The following is a 21,439-nucleotide window of genomic DNA, read 5'->3' as shown; positions in this document are numbered from 1 at the left end:
GGGGAGAGGGGTCTGTAGGGTCTTTCACTATCTGTGGAGAGCAACCCCTCACTCATCACGGTGTAGCTGCCAAGCTCAAATGCTCTCTCCCGACAAGGGAGCCCAAAGCGCAGAGCAGGAGAGAAATGATGATTTCTTAGGGAAGAGCTAAACAGGAAGCCTGGCTCCCAGAAGAACCCTCCCATTTGACTGGTGGGTCTGAGAAATCACAGGGAACGTGACACGACCTGGATTGACAGTGGGATTAGGGAAAAAATTCTAGTCTTTGAGTTTTAAAAGCTTCCGGAACCAAAGTGCTGCGGGAGTAGAGAGAAACTCGGTCGGATTTTGTAGACGGACCTGATTAAAACCTTTCCGGCCGCGTTTCAGAAGCCCAGGGGTCGTGGCTGCCGGGGCGGGTTCTCGGTTTTCCTTTGAACGTGGAGTAACTAAGAATGAGCGGAACCCTGGGAAAGGTAATGTAAATTTCACGTGCACAGGGCGCTGGGGAGGCGGAAGACAAAGCAGAGTTGGAAGGTGGCGGCGGGTAGCTATCGGGGCCTAGAACTCTGCGAACATGCCCCTCCCAGCAGTCCTTGCGGTGCCTCACGGTCGGTTCCTCCCTCCGCCCAGGGTGAATTTTGCAGTCTCGCGCCACGCCCCCTCCACTTGTCTCCTGGCTGTTCTGTGTCCAGGAAGAAAGAGCTCACTGAGGGAATTAGGACGCCACGGCAGAGTTTCCATAAATTGTCTGACCCTAGGCAGGTCATTTTATTTTTTTACGTTAAACCAACTTTAAGAATCATGTCTTGTTGAAGTGGTTGGGTTATGAATGAAGCTACTCGGTGAGAAGAAGAATATGAAAATGATAGATTACATCTTTGTTTACAAAACCTTATTTAAGAGTCTGTCAAAGAAGAGGGTGAACAAACCACCTTGTTGTTACTCTTTGGCTTCCAAAATCTTATTTAAGAAGAACCAGCCACTTCATCCTGTTTTGTTTTCCCCTCCCTCTTCTCCTCCCAGTCCGTCACCCCACCCCCACCCCCGCATTCATTCTTTTTATGAGAGTAGGGTCTCACTGACTGCTCTTGAACTCACAGTCCTCCTGCCTTAGCTTCCCCAGTGCTTGGATCACAGGCATGCATCACTGACCTAGCTAAAGCACCATTCTTAAATCCAGTCTCTATTTTTCTCTTCCCATGACAAATTTAACAGATCTCAGTTGGGGTTTTCATGTGTGTTGTGCTGCTTAGATTTTTGATAGTATTTCTCTCTCATCCTATTGAGATTTTATTTTAGGCATTAATTGTAGATATTAAATCTATAAATCCATATGCTTATTGCTACTTGTGGATATGTGGGACTACACTTGAATGTATCTAAATTTAAGTTTCTCCTTTTGTCCTTTATAAAGGACTCACTGGTTATCCAATTTGCGATAACAGGTCTGGAGCAAGGATAATAGGAATAAGTCAATTTTAACATTCCAGTCTATTCTCTGGCTCCGTTTGTCTTCCTTCCAAGGAATGCTGGAAGGGAAGAACAGTGTTTTAAAAAAATGTGATTTACAACTACTCAAACTCTAAAAGAACCATTGGAAACTTGGCATTAAGGCCATCATCTGACAAAGTCAGGCATTGGCATTTAATCCTACAACTTGGAGGGTAGAAGCAGGAAGATAAGGAGTTCAAGGACAGCATTTGTTACAGATTGAGTTTGAGGCTAGCCTAAGCTACTTGACACCATGTCTCAAAAATTAAAAAAAGAAAAACAATAAAAGTCATAATTTAGTAAAAGCAGCACGAGAAAGATGCCATGAGAAAGAGTTCACATGGAGGGTTTTGTTTTGTTTTGAAGGAAAAGGGAATGTAAAAGGAGTGAAGGGGAGTGGAGACAGTCTCTGGGGACAGGAGCAGAAGAAGGGAGAAAGACAGAGGCAGATGGAGACAGAGAAAGAGAGATGGGAGGTGGACAGGGCCCTTTGAAAAGTGAATATAAACAGGTGATGCTCTTAGTGGCTACAGTAGAGGACCAGTACAGATGTCTGACTACTAACACAAAAGGTATGATGGAGGATACTATAAGTAGAGTGAATACTTTGTAAGGGACAAAAAATGGTGCTAATAGGGATGTTGGTGTCTTTTAGTCATTTGTGTATTTTTATTTGCTCTTCACATAGTTTTGTGGGTTTTTTGTTTTGTTTTTTCGAAACAGGGTGTCTCTGTGTAGCTTTGGTGCCTGGCCTGGAACTAACTCTTGTAGGACAGGCTAGCCTCGAACTCACAGAGATCCACCTGCCTCTGCCTCCCGAGTGCTGGGATTAAAGGCTTGTGCTGCCACTGCTGAGCAGCTCTTCATATATTTTTAAGCAATCCCAGCAGACAGAAGAGATGTGGACATTTAAATGTCAATGGTTATAAAATCTGTGCTCGTAATGGCCTATGGGAAGATAGATTTTGATAGTTAGTGTAGTCATGTTGGAAGAGGATAGCCAAAGGAAACACTAGAAGCAGCAATTTTTTGAGAGAACTTAGAAAAAGTTGAAAGCATTGATCATTGTACTCAAATACTTGAGGTGCTAGTATGAAAAAGAACTGCGTTTATTCTGTTATACAAGAAAAACTAGGTTCAAACTGTGGAAGACACAGGGAGATTGGTTTGGATTTTCTAGGTGTGAGATCCTTCTGACAGTTAGAGATGTCTGCAAATATTCAGGTTCTAAACCAGGAAGGTTTTTTTTGGGGGGTTGTTTTTGTTTTTGTTTTTTTTTTGGGGGGGCAGGGGGGAATATAGCACCAACTGTCCTGGAAACTCTACAGAAAGCAAACTGGTTTCAAACTCATGGAGATCCGCCTGCTTCTCCCTCACCCAGTTACTGGGATTAAGGGCATACACCACCATGCCTGTTCACATTAGACATTTTAATTCACTCATCAATAAGTATGATTTACACTTATATAGTGTATAACACATATATGTTTTTATTCAAAGGGAGTGGCACTGCTAGAAGGTACGGCCTTGAAGGAATTGTGTCACTGAAGTGATGGTCTTTGAGGTCTCTTTTTCTCAAGCTTCCCTCATTGTGAGTCAATCAACTTTCTGTTGACTGAAAAATGTAGCACTCAGCCCCAGCACACATCTGCTGTACGTTGCTACTCTCCCCTTTGTGATTGTAACGAACTGAACCTCTGAAAATATGAGCAAGCCACCCTCAATTAAATGTTTTCTTTATAAGAGTTGCCATAGTTAGCTAGGCAGTAGTGGCACACGCCTTTAATCCCAGCACTCAAGAGGCAGAGGCAGGTGGATCTCTGAGTTCCAGGACAGCCTCGTCTATAGAGTGAGTTCCAGCATAGCTAGGGCTACACAGAGAAACCCTGCCTCAAAAAAAAAAAAAACTTTATTATGAGTGTGTATGCATGTGGTGTGTATGTGTGTCACATACACATCACAGAGCACAGGTGTGTGCTTCCCATGGTGGCATGTGGAGGTCAGAGGAAAGCTTTCAGAAGTTGGTTTGCTCTTCCACTAGGAGATCCAGGATCAGGTCATCAAGTTTGCCCAGCGAGCACTTTTACCCACTGTGACATTTCATCAGCTCTCCCTCTGATGATATAACTATAGTGGTTTATTATTTGTGTTTTAATAAATAAAGCTTACCTGAAGACCAATGCAAAGCAGCCACACTAGTCAACCATACAGGCCAGGTAGTGGTGCATGCCTCTACTCCCAGCACTAGAAGAACTTTCTCTCTTTAAATCTGAAGATTTCAAAGAGATAAGAGCTCTCTGGTGGCTTGGCTGCTTCGCTTTTCTGATCTTCAGGTTGAATCCCAGTATCTGTCTCTGAGTTTTTATTATTTGTGCTACATGTATCACTAAGTACCATCTCTTCATATGAGAGAGGAAGTGTAGAATAGTGGAGAAATTATGGACTTTAGAGCCAGAAAAGCCTTAAATCCTCTGCTAGCTTTGGGGAGTTACTATGTGACTTTGAAGTAGATTTAGTGTCAGTTTTCTGCACTATAAAATAGGGTTAGTAATACTTATCTTGTGTTGTGATTTAGACACAGGATGGGCATTGAGCAAAATAGATAATTAATATAAGACTGCAAGGAGTTCCATTTATTTATTTATTTTTTCGAGACAGGGTTTCTCTGTGGCTTTGGAGCCTGTCCTGGAACTAGCTCTTGTAGACCAGGCTGAGCTCGAATTCACAGAGATCCGACTGCCTCTGCCTCCGAGTGCTGGGATTAAAGGCGTGCGCCACCACCGCCCGGCCCATTTATTTATTTATTTCTAAAATTTCCCCAAACAAAACTTGAATGTGTACCTGAGAGGAACAGGACTGAACCTCACCCCTGAAGATGGCTCAACATACAAGGCATTGGATGATATTAAGCATCTCAGAGAAGTAGTTTGAAATAATGTATGTAAACTGAAGTCATATATGAAACTTTTCTTAGTCAGTGCCTTTTAAGCACTTATCTCAGGAGATGGTTCTTAATTTTGAACAGATCTTTAGGAACGTCTATAAACTGCAAAAGCTCAGGACTTCCAGCCCCAGGAAGTCCTGCCAGGCATACTTGCTGTTAATAAACATAAAAATAAAAAACATGTTTTTATTTCATTACATAATATCTATAGTTTCTTTTGGCTGTTTAATATAAGTATTAACATTCCACCAACTCTAGAACAAACCTATACTCCTTATCTGTCATCCCCCACGCCATTCCCAGCCTAGCAACTGTTAACTCTACTTCCTTTCCCTACAGACTTGAATATTTCATTGAAAGGGATCCTGTCCTGCAGTATTCAATCTTTTGTGACTGGCTGGCTTGTTTCACCTAATATATTGCCTTTAAAGTTCATTGTGTTCATTACATTTTGATTTTGTATTCCTTTTAATATGCAGCACAGTATTTGGTACTTACTTAGGCTTTTTAAAAAGAAACGTTGTTGCCTGAGAAAGTACACAAGGCCTGGATTTTCTAGTACCATAATAATAAAGAATGAAGAAAGAAAGAAATAATAAGTTACTGTTTTAGAATAGCTTTAGATTTGCCAAAAAAAAAAAAAAAAAGCTGTTAATACCATGAAGAGTTCACATAAAGCCCACTCTTCTCTATTAACATTTTAGAGACTGTGAGCTGGCTCAGCAGATAAAGGGACTTGCTGCCAACCCTGACAATATGAGTTTGATTCCTGGGACCCATATGGTGTAAGATGAGGACCAATTTCCTCAAATAGTCCTCTTACCTCCACGTGTACTCTCCCGCCTTAAATAAAGAAATATATGGAGGGGGCTGGAGAGATGGCTCAGTGGTTAAGGGCATTGCCTGCTCTTCCAAAGGTCCTGAGTTCAATTCCCAGCAACCATATGGTGGCTCACAACCATCTGTAAAGAGGTCTGGCGCCCTCTTCTGGCCTGCAAGCATACATGGAGGCAGAATGTTGTATACATAATAAATAAATAAATAAATATTAAAAAAAAACTTAGTTAAAAAAAAAGAAATACATGGAAAAATATATTAATAGTGTAATTTCCATGAATAATAAACCAGTATTGATATCCTATTATTAACAAAGACCCATACTTTATTCAGGTTTCTTTTGTTTTTATCTAATTTCTAGTTCAATATCCATCCTGACATTATATCCCATTTAGTCATTATATTTCCTTAAGGTAGTCTTGACTGGGACAGTCTCAGTTTTTTTATGTTTTTGTATAATCTTTTTACATATACATGTCAAAAGAATTGTAATTATTACCCATGATGAGCAGAAATTCAGATGTTTAGAATTTATTGTCTAGAACTTCTAGGTGCCACATTCTTCCTTATTAAGAAAGTACACTGATCTTTCACATAGATGCTAGCAGGGCAGAGTGAGGTTAAAATATTGGTTGCCTCCTCTCAGTATTGTTTTCTCTCATGTGGTAATGTGATTATTCCTGCTGCTATTGAGGGAGTTGGTGTGCTGTAAGACACAGCCTTTGGAGTGAGACAGTCTTCTTAGTCTCTTATTAGTTGCCATCTTTAAGAAGTAAAACCTTTCTGGGCTTTAGTTGCCAAAAAATTATCTTGCAGTGTTTGGGAATTAAAGAATATTTAAGGAGGCAGAGGCAGGCGGATCTCTGTGAGTTCGAGACCAGCCTGGTCTACAGAGCTAGTTCCAGAACAGGCTCCAAAGCCACAGAGAAACCCTGTCTCGAAAAAAAAAAAAAAAAGAATATTTAAGGAAGACCCTATTAGTATGCAGTGAATGGCAAATCTATATGTTATAGTTGAAATTAGAAAAATGTACGAAATTTGGAAAGGGAAATGGGATGAAAAATTGTGGGAGAGGGGTTTTGGTTTTTTTAAATCTGTAGTGGGCAGAGAAAGAAAAAAGGACCTTGGTTTGCTTGCCAGGTAAGAGCCCTTTGCTACATTTTGGTCTATATACTGTGGGGTTTCCATGTGAGATGAGGTGCTTGGCTTTCTGAAAGGTTAAGGTCCTCACATGACTGTTGTCTTATAGGTGCTGGGCCTGTGGAAAGATGCTGTTTCTAAGCAAGCCTTTTCTCTCCTGAGGTAAGGATATTAATGATAAATACAGCCAACAGTAGATTCATAGCTGTTATAGATTTTGCTTTTATATCCACTATGTGTTTGCAAAGCACTTCAAATTTTAATTCTCTGCCACGTTGCTCCTTCACCACATTCAGCAAAAAGCAGTTCCATTCATTTCATGGTTCAGAACCTTGGAGTTACCTTGATACTGTCATTTCTCTTGTTCCTCTGGTGCGGGACAATTGTCTATATTCTGTCAATTATGCTTTCAGTAAATGCTGATTGGCCAGTAGCCAGGCAGGAAGTATAGGTGGGAAAACCAGACAGGAAGTAGAGGCAGGTCAATGAGAACAAGAGAATTCTGGGGAGGAGGAGCCCATTCCTCCCCAGTCCTGTCCCAACCACAGAAGAAGGAAGATGTGATTGCAGCACTAAAAAAGGTACCAACCCATGTGGCTAACATAGATAAGAATAAGGGGTAATATAAGTTATAAGAGTTAATTAGAAGCCTGAGCTAATGGGCCAATCAGTTTATCATTAACATAGACCTCTGTGTGATTTCTTTGGGGCTAAATGGCTGTGGGACCTGGTGGGAGGACAGAAACCCAGACAACAGTTCCACCATTTATCAACAGAGCCTATTGGCTCCACTGTAACATTTACAGAGTCAAACCATATTTTACTGCCCTTTTAGCCTCATGCTTCCAGTTTTGCTAAGCTCTTGGGAATCAGCTCCTCATCTGTTCTCCATGTTTACTTTTTTTCCCCACTTCATACTGAAATTGGGGTGATTCTTTTAAATGTATTCAATTACATCATTCCTCTGCTCAGAATTCTCAAATGGTATGCTATCTTTATTAACTATGGTCTTAGTGTTATTATCAAATAAGGATTGACTTAACAGTTTGAGTGTACGGTCAGTCCCTTGTGGTAGAGAAGGCATAGCTTCCTCAATCAGCGGAGAGGTGAAAGCTCTCAGTTAAACTTCTCTGGGAACACCCTCCTAGACATACCCAGAGATGTGTCTCCTAGGTAGTTCTAAATTCAGTCTCGGTATACTATTATACCATCTTACTCAAAATAAATTTTATAATCCTTATCTTGGCCTACAGCATTTAGTAACTGAAGTCTAAAGAGAGTGAAATCTATTGCTTTAAAATGGTATAATTTATATAAATTAGAATTAGGTTTCAAATCCAACATTTTTTGTTTGTTTTAAAATCGTATCTATTGAAGCCTTTCTCTTTTTGCTCTCTTTCCATTTCAATATACTTTTCATGATTATTTATCTATGTTAATAAATACCTGCAATGATACTAAGGCATTTTATATCTTATCTCTAACCTTCACAAAAATATTATAGAACAAATACAAATGCCATCATTTCATAAAATAGGAAACTGACTCAGTTTAAGATAGCATTTCAGCCTTATGAGATTATCTGTTATTACCTGTGCTTTAAAGTGAAATAACAGAATTACAGTGACTTGGCCGGGCGATGGTGGCGCACGCCTTTAATCCCAGCACTCAGGAGGCAGAGGCAGGCGAATCTCTGTGAGTTTGAGACCAGCCTGTTCTATAGAGCTAGTTCCAGGACAGGCTCCAAAGCCACAGAGAAACCCTGTCTTGAAAAAAAAAAAGAATTACAGTGACATAATACAACTTGCTTTATGTCATGGTTTAGAAATGGTTCAGGCAGCATTCCTTTACAGATTTGTTTGTACCACAGTTTGGTTTCAAAGCTTCTCAATGTAGAAACTAGAATGCTACAGATACCTACTCAGCTAGACCAGAGTTGTCTGACTGTCCTGTTCTCCTGACCCCTGTGCAGCCTAGTTCTCATTGTTGTCCCTTTTCCTCCATCCTCTCGTAGTCTACTCTGCCACTGCAAGGCTCATCTGCTTCAGTCTCACGGCTTCCCATTTCATCTCAAAATTGTTGCTGAGTGGTGTGGGAAGTCCTTTTGTCTATGTGTTGCTTTTATTGGTTAATTTATAAAGAAGCTGATTCTTATGTCTGTAGAACTACAGAGCTAGTTCCTGACTGTCCTGGAACTAGCTCTGTAGCCGAGGCTGGCCTTGAACTCAGAAACCCTCCTGCCTCTTCCTCCCAAATGCTGGAATTAAAACTGTGACTGGGGTTTCTTGTACCATTTTCAGATTTGGCTTTGTGTGGTGTGGTTCTTAGACTTGACCATATGTACATGGTAGCCCAAAGGTCCTGAAGCAACTTTCAGAAGAGAAAGATTTTTTTTGAGATTTTTTTTGATATTTTATATTACAGGTGTTTTGCCAGCATGTAAATAGTATCAGGTCCCCTTGGAAATGGAGTTAGACACAATTGTTAGCTCCCATGTGGATTGAACCCAGGTCCTCTCAAAGATTAGTCAGGGAGGGGTCTTAACCACTGAGCCACCTCTCCAGCCCACAGAGAAAGAAATTTTTAAAAACATTCTATGTGTATGAATAGTTTGCCTGCATGTATATATGTGTACCATGTGCATGCCTGTTGCTCAGGGAGACCAGAAGAGGGCATTGGATTTCCTGGAACTGAAGTTTTAGACAGTTGAGATCTGCTGTGTGGATGCTAGGTACTGAACCTGGGTCCTTTGCAAGAGCAGCAAGTACTTTTAACCTCTGAGCCATTTCTCCATCCTCTAGTTCCTAATTTTAAAAAACTCACTTTAAATATTCCTATTTCCCTATTTCCACCAACATGGTTGAAGAGATCCATACTTCTTTTGACTCTTGTACATATTTCTGTTTTGGATCAGTGCTTTCTCATTTTTTGTATTTACCATTCCCAAGTGGATCTTGTAAGAGATGCTGTACTTAGTATTTGCATCCTCAGGACTACTTTAACTGCTATATAATAGGACCTTAATTATGTTTGTAGAAGGAGAGACTAAGGAAGCATCTACTGTTAGCATATCCTAACAGAACATAAAGGCTATAGTAATACTGCAAATAAATGTGAATATCTAATTATATTCAACATACTTTTCCTCTCGTTTTAGATTCAGAATTTTAAAAGAGAATCCCATTTGTTCTGCAGGTAAGTGATTATATCTTGGTATGGTCTGCTTTCTGGAAATGACCTTCTAGCACTCTACAGTGATTTTTGTCTAGAATGTCTAATGAATTTTTTAGGCGGGTGGCAGGGGCCAGATCCTCCTTTCATAGGCTAGGACTGTGGACAAGAACTTGGAGTGGTTAGAGCAAGAACCCTGTAGTGAGTTTGGGTTACACAAGTCTATCACTTCCTTCTTCGGTGTTTGTTTTGAGATAAGGTTTCTCTGTGTAACCCTGGCTGTCCAGGAACTCACTTTGTAGACTAGGCTGGCCTTGAACTCAGGGATTCACTTATCCTTGTCTCCTAGTGCTGGGATTAAATGTGTACCACTACCCACTTGCTGACTAGCTTTTGAGACAGAACCTTACTGTGTCATCTAGGTTGGCCTTAGAAATTCTCTTCCCTTGAGTTTACAGGTGCTGGGATTAAAGGCATGCCCCATGTCTGGCCCTGCAGATATAGCAAGAATCTCCTAGGCTATTCGCCACCTCCATTCCCAGGCATCTGGGAAGAAAACATGTTATACATCTTTTCCCTTGAAAAGACAACCCTGCATGTCTAATATCCCTGGTGTGCTCTCAACAGCTGTATGTCATATAACTAATGAGTACCAGAGATAAAGGAATAAGAAAAAGAACAAATATGAACTCATAGTGCACAAGACAATATGTAAGAGACTTTAAATATGGTAATAATTTGAATGGTTGCAGGAGTGGACAGACACAGCTTTAGTTTTAGACCCAGAGTTAGGATTCCCCAAATACCAGCTGCTTTTGTGTGCGAGCATGCGCACGCGCTCATGTGTGTGTGTGTGTGTGTGTGTGTGTTCCAGGAGTGTATGCCAGAGATTGGTGTTAACTGTTTTCCACAATTTGTGTACAATTTCAAGAGAGTTTCCCTCATTTAACCTGGAGCTCACTGATTTCAGCTAGACTAGTTAGCAAGTCACAGGGACCCTCCTGTCTTCCCCTCTCCCTCCTCACCACTGAGGAGGGAGGTTGTGCTGCAGTGCTTACTTTTTAATATTTTTATGTTTATTTTATTCTTAATTTTTTCAATGGTTTTCCTGTGGAACAGTTCTAACTATTCTGGAACTCACTTTATAGACCAGGCTGGCCTCAGACTCACAGAGATCTGCCTGTCTCTGCCTCCCAAGTGCTGGGATTAAAGGTGTATGCCACCAATGCCTGACTAGTTCTTAATTTTTTTATGCGAACACTAGGCACCTGAACTCAGGTCCTCATGCACTTCATTGACAGAGCTATCATCCCAACATGAAAATGATTATTGTTGCCGGGCAGTGGTGTCTCGAAAAACCAAAAAAAGAAAAAAGAAAGAAAGAAAGAAAGAAAGAAAGAAAGAAAGAAAGAAAGAAAGAAAGAAAGAAAGAAAGAAAGAAAGAAAGAAAATGATTATTGTCTTGGAGCTGGAGAGAAGGTTAAGAATGTATGCTGCTCCTGCGGCGGACCATAGTTTAGTACTGTAACTCACTATTGGATCTCTGCGGCCCAACATTACTTTTAACAAGTTGAAGACTAAATAAATCAAGAAATAAAATTGTCAGAAGGTAATTTTATTAGTTATTTTGTAAGATTAAAAAGTATAGAAAGTTTAAAAGATCATACATCAGCCAGGTAGACTGGTGTGGTCTCACATGCCATTTATCTCAGCACTTGAGAGAAAAAGGCAGAAGAGTTTCTCCAACTTTGAAGCCAACCTGGTCTAAATAGAAAGCTGTAGGTCATCAAAGGCTAGATAGTGAGACCCCACTCAGAAGAAGAAAAGAAAGGAAGAAGGAAGGAAGGAAGGAAGGAAGGAAGGAAGGAAGGAAGGAAGGAAGGAAGGAAGGAAGGAAGGAAGGCAGGCTCTAAAAAGGTTGCAGCCTTTTTGTTTGTTTTGTTGTTGTTGTTTTCGAGACAGGGTTTCTATATATCTTTGGAGCCTGTACTGGAGCTTGCTCTGTAGACCAGGCTGGCCTCAAACTCACAGAGATCTGCCTGTGTCTAGCTTCCGAGTATTGGAATTAAAAAGGCACACACCACCACTGCCCAGCGGTTTCAGTACTTTAAAAAACAAAAAACTGGTAAGCATTGGTTAAGAAGAAATGAGAGAGAACCCAAGAGGGCCATGGCTGCCCTGGAACTGCAGTTACTGCCATGTGGTGCTAGAAATTGGATCTGAGTCCTCTGGAAAGCAGCCAGTGTTCTTAATGGTGGAGTTGTCTTTTCAGCCCCTGTAAGAGCTTTTAATAGACAATTAGCACTTTTTTATTTTATATAATTTATGTTTTCCAGTCAACTGTGTCATGACTTTTGTTTTTCTTTTTTTTTTGTTTTGTTTTGTTTTTGTGTTGTTTTTCTGTAGCTTTGGTGCCGGTTATGGAACTCACTCTATTGACCAGGCTGGCCTCAAACTCACAGAGATCTGCCTGTCCCTACCTCCTGAATGCTGGGATCAAAGGCATGTGCTAAAGTCACCACTACCCAGTGATTTTGTTTTTTTAATGACCAGAAGTTTTACATTCTCATATAAGTAAATTTATTAATCTTTGATTTCTAAATTTTATTTCATGCTTAGTTAGATCTCCTTTACCCTAGGATTTATTTGAGACAAAGGCTGGCCTTTTAACTTATTATGTAGCCAAGTCTGTTGTTAAACTTAAAGAGCTTCTTCTGCCTCAGCCTCCTATGTGCTGAACTTACAGGTGCGTATCGTCACACCTGGCAGGCATGATGAGGAGCATGATGAGGAGGCCGTATTCCATTTTGGAGCTGGAGTTGTATTTCAGTTGGCATAGTGATTGCTTAGCATACACAAAGCCCTACATTCTGTCCTCAGCATCTTAGTCATGGTGGTATGTGCCTATAATACCAGCACCTAGGAGATGGAGACAGTGGGATCAATCATTCAAGGTCATCCTTGCTATATACCTAATTCCAGCCAATGCAGACTGTATACTATTTTTTTTTTAATATTTTTATGGTTTATTTAACTTTATTTTATGTGCATTGGTGTGAAGTGTCAGATACCCTGGAACTGATCTTCAGACAGTTGTGAGCTGCCATGTGAGCTGCCATGTGGGTGCTGGGAATTGAACACAGGTCCTCCGGAAGAGCAGTCAGTGCTCTTAACCACTGAGCCATCTCTCCAGCACCTGTATACTATTTCAAAATTATGTTATAATGATGTTCAGAAGAATAAAGAACAGTACCTTGTTTCTACCCTCACTTACCCACTGAATATATGGACTTTGGCTACCATCTCAAGAGTGTGTGTGTGTGTGTGTTTGAAAGCAAGATATTGGCAGTAAGTCCTGCTGTGTGTGTGTCTGTGTGTGTCTGTGTGTGTGTTTGAAAGCAAGATATTGGCAGTAAGTCCTCCTGCTGAGCCCACTGCATGTGTAGAAAGCCCCTGCTTTTTCTTAATAATGGCATATATACCTGAACCTAGATTTGGGAGGAACAAGAGTTTATAGAAATTCCTGATTTTTTTTCTGGCTATTTTTGCTGCCTGCTCCCTTTTCTCCATAGTCTCCATCAGAAAACTTCAAGTAGGCCTGGGCGTGGTGGCTTATACTTGTGATCTCAGTGCTTTAAAGGTTGAGGTAGGGGGAGTAAAGGCTGTGAGTTTCAGGCCATCTTGGGCTACATAGTGAGTTCTAGTCTGGGCTACAGAGTGAAACCCTGTCTTAAGAAGAATATGGTCCGAGGTATGTGTGTATGGAGGATTTGTGGTCTGTGGTGTGTGTGCACACATATGGAGGACAGAAGACAGCTCTCAGGATTCATTCTCTCTACATCTGGGTCATGGAGTTGGAACTCAGCCATCAAGCTTGGCAGTAGCACCCTCACCTGCTGAGCCATTGCTCTCAAAATAAATAAATAAATAAATAAATACTAACAATAACAAAACCAAACATACCAAAAAACAAAAATGTCAAAAGATGGCTTGTTGAGGAACAAGAAGAAATGAGAGTTTCATTAAAATATATTTTGTTCCCTTGACCACGTTTGACTTTTCAGGAGAGATTTTCCCAAAGAAAGCTAATTAGTGGGAGCTAAAGAAAGGAGGAAAAGAAAGGAAAAACTGGGAATAAGCAAAAACTACCTTAATACGTATGTTCCTTCTGTCTCTGATTTGTCTTGTCTTCCCTTAGGTGGTGTTGTACTGAGGTCCAGTCGGCACTATAGGACAAAGCCTACTCATGGCATTGGCAGATACAGACACTTGGTGAAAGTGTTAGAGGTGAGCTACAGGCAGATGTAGTAGGCAAGCATGACAAGAAGGAGGGTACAAAAGGGATACTGGAGGGCTGGAGAGATGGCTCAGCGGTTAAAAGCATTGCCTGCTCTTCCAAAGGTCCTGAGTTCAATTCCCAGCAACCACATGGTGGCTCACAACCATCTGTAATGAGGTCTGGTGCCCTCTTCTGGCCTGTAGGCATACACGTAGAAAGAATATTGTATACATAATAAATAAATAAATATTAAAAAAAAAAAAAAAAAGGGATACTGGAATCAGCTTTCTTTGTTCTCCTAAAGCCACACCTCTAAAGAGGCCTAGCCCTTCCTGTGCCTACAGTAAGCCTCATGGAGTCCTCAGATGGCTCCTCCTCTCTACTGGGATCTGCACCCTCTCTCTTCCCTTCCAGACTTCAGCCTTCTCCACTGTGTTGACTGCAGTGTTAATTGCCATGAAGAATCCTAGCTTGTTTAGCCAGAGAAGTGTTGAGGCTTCCCACTCATGGTAAGGCCTTGAAGTTTGCTGTGGCCACTCCTGTTGAAAGCTTCAGTAAGAAAGAGGAACTTGCTCAAGATAAATAATCTATTGCAGTTAACCAATTCTGGATTTAGTTCATGAAGTTTATCTTTTCTAGTTACGTAACTCTGGAAGACCAAACCTTAATACATTATGATTAAATGTCTTTGTTTGGGGGGGGGCGTGGCATAAATTTTCATTATGTAGCTCTGGCTGACCTGGAACTTCCTATGTTGACCAGACTAGACTTGAACTGACAGAAATCCACCTGTCCTGCCTTTTGAGGGTTCGAATGCCTCACTATCATGCCCAGATTTATTTCTTTCTTTTTTTCTTTCTTTCTTTCCTTCCTTCCTTCCTTCTTTCTTTCCTTCCTTCCTCTCTTCCTTCCTTCTTTCTTTCTCCTTTTTTTTAATTTCTTATATAATACTTGGACTTATTTTCTTTCTCTTTATTTTCTATTCAGCCTAAAAAGAAGAAAGCAAAAGTGGACGTGAGAGCCATTAATCTGGGGACAGATTATGAATATGGTGTTTTAAATATTCACCTGACTGCTTATGACATGACTCTGGCAGAAAGCTATGCCCAGTATGTCCACCGTCTCTGCAACCGACTCTCCATCAAAGTTGAGGAAAGGTAGGAAGGGTACCTTTTTTGGGGATGTGTCTGTATAATACTTCACTTTTCAGTCAAAGCATAGAACAAGTCACTGACCTCAAATGTTCCCGTACAGCCAGTCTCTTCCCCTCCCAACCTGCAGTTCTGGCAACCACTGAAAGGTAAATGTATTTACTGTGTAGGTGCTGTTCATACATGTCTCAGGGTGCATAAAGCACAACGTGTGTGAAGGTCAGGATTCAGTTCTTTTGTTAAAGGGAAATTAATTCCCTTTAAGTTCTTATGCAGCTTAATTATGCGAAGGAGACATTCTCAGAGTGACGCTGGTGTGTCCTGAACACTGATCTAGCACTTCTTAATCTTTGCAATAAAAACGGGACCTTGGGCTTGGAATCTTGAGCAAGATATCTTGCTAGAATTTTGTGACATGGATTGTTTTGGGAGTTTTTTGTGGGTGGTTTTTTGTTTGGTTTTTTTTTTTTTTTTTTTGAGATGGGAGATGGGGTTTCTCTGTGTAGTCTTGGCTGTCCTGGAACTCACTCTGTAAAACAGTCTGGTTTTGAACTCAGATTTTCACTTTCCCTAGTGCTGGGATTAAAGGCATGTGGTACCGCTACCTGTCGTTATTAGTATTTCATTTCTCTTTAGTTTGATGAACTTTTCAGTAAGATGAATGCAACATACCATATTCTAATGGCCATTAGTTCAGTCTCACCACCACATCAGATCCTCAGTAGCTCACAGAGGCTCAGATTGTAATTTCATTTACACATGAAGCTCAGAGGGAAGAGTGGACTGAAAAATGACAGTCTCCAAACACACTGCTCTGTTCCCCATAGAGCTTGGCCCGCTGAAGCTAATAGAGCAAGTAAGCACAGACTTGACAGTAGTGACTCCCAACCTAGTGACTGAAATCATTCTGTCCCACTGGAGTTGTCCTCACGGCATTCAGGTGGGATACATAGGCCAGCTTCCACAAGGAGAATGCCTGGTGTGGAACGTTACCAGTGCTGACGCTGAAAGACACTGGTCCAGAGCTGATGGATACGTCGCCTTATTTCTCCATAACACACACAGTGATCGGGGCTCACCTCCAAAGTATGCCTAAGTGCTGGGCTGGATTCCCTTAGAATCCCTTAGAATTTGCTCCAGTAGCAGCAAATGTGTATCATCACCAAGGTTACACACAGGGTAACGTGTCAGTCGTTGTCAAGGGGACACAGAAAGGCACTGAACACAGTGTGTTCCCTCAGAGTTCAGAGATGTCTAGACAAGGTAAAGATATCTGCTTACCTCAACACTGGCTGCAGGTAAGCATCCTGTAGGAGATATGATATGTAGCAGTGGTTGTACTCACAGATGACCCTGATAGATGTGGTGCTGCTGGTTTGAGTGGACACTCAACAGCTAACTCTTCTTCTGCAGTTACGCGATGCCCACCAAAACCATGGAGGTGATGAGGCTACCAGACCAAGGCAACAAAATGGTCCTAGACTCAGTCCTTACCACCCATGAGCGAGTGATTCAGGTAGGCACTCTGGGGATTTCCCAAGTCCTTTTGCTTCTCTGGTTCCCTTCCTCCATCTTTTTCTCCATCTGTCAGACTTTTTTCCATTTGTTCTTCCTGCCCTTAAATAATGGTATACTCTACAGCTGGGTTCTTGACTCCTCCACCTCTCCTGTTATGAAATCGCATTCATTCCCCAAGCACATTGTATAACAATACCCCTAGGTGCACACACGCACACACACAAACACACACACCCCTGATCTGTTGGCTGAGCTTTAAATACCTGATTGTCTAGTGGACTTTTGTGGATGTTGCACAATGTACTCCCGGACCTCATTGTATGGAAAACTAATTGTTTGGGACAATTTCCTTCTTTGTAATTCTTTGAGCCTAATATTTAATCCTTCTTGGTCTTCTGATACTTGTTCAGTATGGAACTTCATTCATTTTTGTGACCAAGAAATATTCCATTGTGTGAAACTTTATTTACAGTTCCATTGTATTCCTCCTTTTAGTCCACAAAAGAACCTTAACTTTATCAGCAGCAGTAAGAATGTTGAGGGAGCAACACCTAAATCTAAATATCCTAATTTTAAAGTGACTTTGAAATTTTTATGTCTTTAAATAGCAATTTGCTTATGATGTATCTTAGGTGCCTCTTACTTGCTGCCAAGGCCCATAGTGTGAAGTAGGACTTTTGTAGCATTAGCACCATTGTGTGTCCCCTTCTGCTCTTTTTGGTGTCCCTTTCACTCCACCCATAGGAGCTTATCTGGATTTTCTAATGCTGTTATGCAGTTTACATTTTATAGAATGCTACTCTCTCAGCCCTGAAAACTAACCATGCTACTGTCTAATTCTACTGGTTTAATTCCATTTTACTCCAAGACTTCACCCAGACATTATCCACTCTTGAAGCTTTTTTTTTTTTTCTGACTTAACCTTGACTGCGTTAAATGCTTATTTCTCCTGTGGGTCCCCATAGTACTCTTTATGCCTTCCCATCACACATCTGGCTCACCTCTGGATTCTCAAGACATGCCTGACACCAACACCTGGTCAGTATGGTATCAGAGACTTCTGAGACCAGCCTCAGTGTCCCCTCGGGGTCCAGAAGAAGACTTACAGCGAGTGCAGGACTTAGATCTGAAGGAGAAATGACCTCTCCACTATGTCTTTTTCTGCACCAGTTTCTTTATCTTCTCCGGCTGTTCTCTTCCTATTTTGTAAAGTTTCCAGCGCAAAACAAAGACAGTTCTCTGATCTTAGACATCCCTTAATTTTTGAAGGTCCCAAATATGATCTGCATGAAAGATTCCTTTCCTGACTGCATGTCCTACTAAATGGAAGAGAGTTGCAGGGAGATGGCTTCTAATGTACCTCAGAGAATGAAGCAGAGATTAGACTGTGAGAGCCAAGGTTGTTGACTGCAGGACTAAGTACCACAAAGTGGGGGGTGACCCAATATACTAGTACATGGGAAAGAATTGTGCCCAATAATCCATACTCTGCTTAATCTTGCACCAAGGGAGAGTGCTTACAGCTTCACAAGAGATCTACTGTGAGAATCAGCCAATATACAAAAGGTGGTAGGCCCAGCACCTTGCAAACTGGGTTTATCTCCATCAGAATATATTCATTCTGGTGGGTCAGCCTTCTGCTCTATCAACTGAAATCTCACTGCATGATTCCTGAGGACCACAGCAGTATGGTAAACCCAAATTGCATCAGAAAATCAGTATTGGTCTGGCTTTGACATTCCCTGCCTACAGGAACAATGGCAAACAGACATTTCAACAAAGAGCAAGAGAAATCCTATGGGAACTGAGCTCCGAAGCCTCTCTGAGTATCAGCCTCTCCCCCACTGGAGCTGAAAGGGAGTCCAGGCCCTGCTTGCAGATCACCCTCTTCCCCACGGGAGCTGCTGCAGGGACACCCAGGCTGTGTGCAAGTCACCTGACCTTCAGTGCTCTCCCTTAGACATCTCTCTTCATTTGCAGATCAGCAGTCTGAGTGGTACGTTTGCAGAGATTTTCTTGGAAATACTCCAAAGCAATCTTCCAGAAGGAGTCAAGTTGTCAGTGAGGGAGGTAGGTGCCAGTGTGGAAAGAGGCTCTTGGTGGCCTTTGTGTGCTCACAATGAAGATAAAGAAGTCAGTGCTGCTTAGTTTTGAAATAACAGAAAAATGTATATTTCAGCTGCTATCAGGAGAACTGTACAGCCTGGTGGCCCCATGACCATTACTCTGAGGTGTCAGGAATGATGCTGTGTGTAACACAGGAGCTAGCCTCCATGACAGCATCCTGACATTAGGGACTGAGCCCATCACCTCCAGATTCTCTCTTCAAGTAGCTATAAAGCAGAAACATGTTTTAAGATTATAAACAGTAGGGCTGGAGAGATGGCTCAGTGGTTAATAGCACTGACTGCTCTTCCAGAGGTCCTGAGTTCAATTCCCAGCAACCACATGGTGGCTCACAGCCATCTATAATGAGACCTGGCGCCCCCTTATGGCTTGCGGGCACACATGGAAGGAATGCTGTATACATAATAAATAAATAAATATTTTTTTAAAAAAGATTATAAACAGTATAATGAATGCAGTGGTTCTCAACCTTCATAACACTGTGACCCTTTAATACAGTTCCTCATTATTTTCTTGTTGCTACTTCATAACTTATTTTGCTACTGTTATGAATCAATGTAAATATCTGTGTTTTCTGATGGTCTTAGGCAATCCCTGAGAAAGGGTCATTTGACCCCCCAAAGGGATCACGATCCACAGGTTGAAAACCACTGCATCAGGGCATTACCTTAGAGAGACGTTTTCTAGACCACCAATGAATGATTATAGCTCCATTGAATGTATCTGGTAAAGAATGAGACGCATGCAGAAATAAGCAACATTAGCCTAAATACTGGGTTCAGATCTAGTTGACATGACAATCCTTCTTATGACACAGTTCCCATTATGTCATGTTAGCCTGGTATATTGCTTCATCTAGCTCCCCTTGTTCTGTCCATACCTGTCCGGTGATTATTTCAGTTCCACAGAGATCTGCATATAGGGTGTACCTGTGCATGCAATCCTAGCACTGAGGAGGCAAAAACAGGAAGATTGAGGTTTGAGGCCAGCCTGGTCTAAATAGTAGGTTCAGGGTCAGCCTGGACTATATACCAAGACCCTATCTCAAAAAAGCAAACAAGACTGGTGAGATGGCCCAGCAGGTAAAGGTTCTTGCTGCCAAACCTGACAGCCTAAAGTCAATTCCCAGGACCACATGGTGGAGGGAGAGAACTAACTTTCAAATGTTGCCCTTACTTCCATGTAGGTAAACATGCACACACACACACACACACACACACAAAACATCATTCAAAAAAAAGAGGCAGAGGCAGGGGGATCTCTGTGAGTTCTAGGCCAGCCTGGTCTACAGAGTGAGTTCCAGAACAGCCAGGACTACTATGAGAGAAACCCTGTCTCATAAAACAAACAAACCCAAAGTTTTTAGACCATATGGCTCAGTGGCAGTGTTTACCTCTTATGATAACATGATGCAAAATCAAATATATATAACCAGAAAACTTCTGGTGTAATACTTGTAGCATCCTGTTTACATGTCTGTCTTGTCTCAGCATACTAAGATGAAGTGTGTGGTTCAGTGTTGGTTCCTGGTACCCAGTTCAAGTCTGGGTCACGCTGCATGCTCATTGAGAAAAGGCTGACTCTGGATTACTCTCTGCAGAGCTGCCCAAGGACGCTTTTTGGAGGTGCATTTGTATGTATGGGCAATAAAAGTTCTGTGGTGATTGCCATTTGTTTTCCTTGTCCTAGCACACCGAAGAAGACTTCAAGGGAAGGTTCAAAGCTCGGCCAGAACTGGAGGAATTGTTGGCCAAGTTGAACTAAACACTGCAAGCCCTCTCATGTCATCATCGGCCTCAGAGAAATCTTCCTGCGTGAAGACATAAGCCAAGAGAATGAGTGCTCATATTGGGAACGCCTCCTGTGTCTGTGGCATGCGGTGCTTGCCAGTTACCACTTACCTAATAAAATTTGCTCTTACCTCTGTGTGTGTGTGTAGCAATTATCCTGTAAATTTTTTTGTTTTGTTTTGTTTTTTGAGACAGGGTTTCTCTGTGTAACAGACCTGGCTGTCCTGGAACTAGCTCTGTAGACCAGGCTAGCGTAAAACTATCTTTAAGGATTCTGTTTCTCCTTGTCTAATCATGTTTTCAATCCACCATTTTTTTTTTTTTTCGAGACAGGGTTTCTCTGTGGTTTTGGAGCCTGTCCTGGAACTAGCTCTTGTAGACCAGGCTAGTCTCAAACTCACAGAGATCCGCCTGCTTCTGCCTCTCAAGTGCTGGGATTAAAGTCGTGCACCACCACCGCCTGGATCCACCATACTTTTTCAGTTAGTGTGAACTCATGTCTTAAAGCAATCTAGTATAAGCTAATTGTTTATGTGTTTGTTTGTTTGAGTCAGGGTCTCTATGTAGCCCTTGACTGTTTTGGAATTTGCTCTGTAGACAAGGGTAGCCTCAAATGCACAGAAATCCACCTACCTCCTTGCCCCAACTGGGATTAAAGATGTGTGCCACTGTGCTCGGTATGAGTATGACTTGGCATGCCTTTAATCCCAGCACTTGGTAGACAGAGACAGGTGGATCTCCATGAGTTCAAGGCCAACCAAGTCTACCAAATGAGTTCCAGGACAGACTACAAAGCTACCAAGAAACCCTGTCTCAAAAAAAAAAAATGTATCTTTATATAGATATAGAGACATGTAGCTCTGTAATGGATTAGAGTTTACAACATAAGTGAAGTCTGTGCTGATCTATTTTCTGTTGCTTTAATGAAGTTCCCAAGGCTGGGTTCTTTATAAAGAAAAAGATTCAACCAATTGTGATAATACACACCTGTACTCCCAGCACTTAGGAG

General features: G+C 41.5%; 1 protein-coding gene across 1 annotated transcript; it reads left to right on the top strand.

Moving 5' to 3' along the window:
* The first annotated feature begins 302 nt into the window (after positions 1 to 302).
* Positions 303 to 20,566, top strand: Mrpl48 (mitochondrial ribosomal protein L48). The gene is made up of 8 exons (XM_050154480.1): positions 303 to 455; positions 6,504 to 6,556; positions 9,552 to 9,589; positions 13,764 to 13,852; positions 14,832 to 15,001; positions 16,409 to 16,511; positions 18,494 to 18,583; positions 20,330 to 20,566. The coding sequence occupies exons 1-8, from the start codon at positions 435 to 437 to the stop codon at positions 20,402 to 20,404; spliced, it is 639 nt and encodes a 212-aa protein (XP_050010437.1). The 5' UTR covers positions 303 to 434; the 3' UTR covers positions 20,405 to 20,566.
* Positions 20,567 to 21,439: the final 873 nt, after the last annotated feature.

The sequence above is a fragment of the Alexandromys fortis genome, unplaced genomic scaffold (genome assembly GCF_014885135.2).
Source record: "Alexandromys fortis isolate MF-2015 unplaced genomic scaffold, M_Fortis_MF-2015_v1.1 scaffold_77, whole genome shotgun sequence".
Classification (NCBI taxonomy): Eukaryota; Metazoa; Chordata; class Mammalia; order Rodentia; family Cricetidae; genus Alexandromys; species Alexandromys fortis.
Note: the sequence above shows the minus strand (reverse complement) of the source record. Positions and strands in the feature narration are given on the sequence as shown.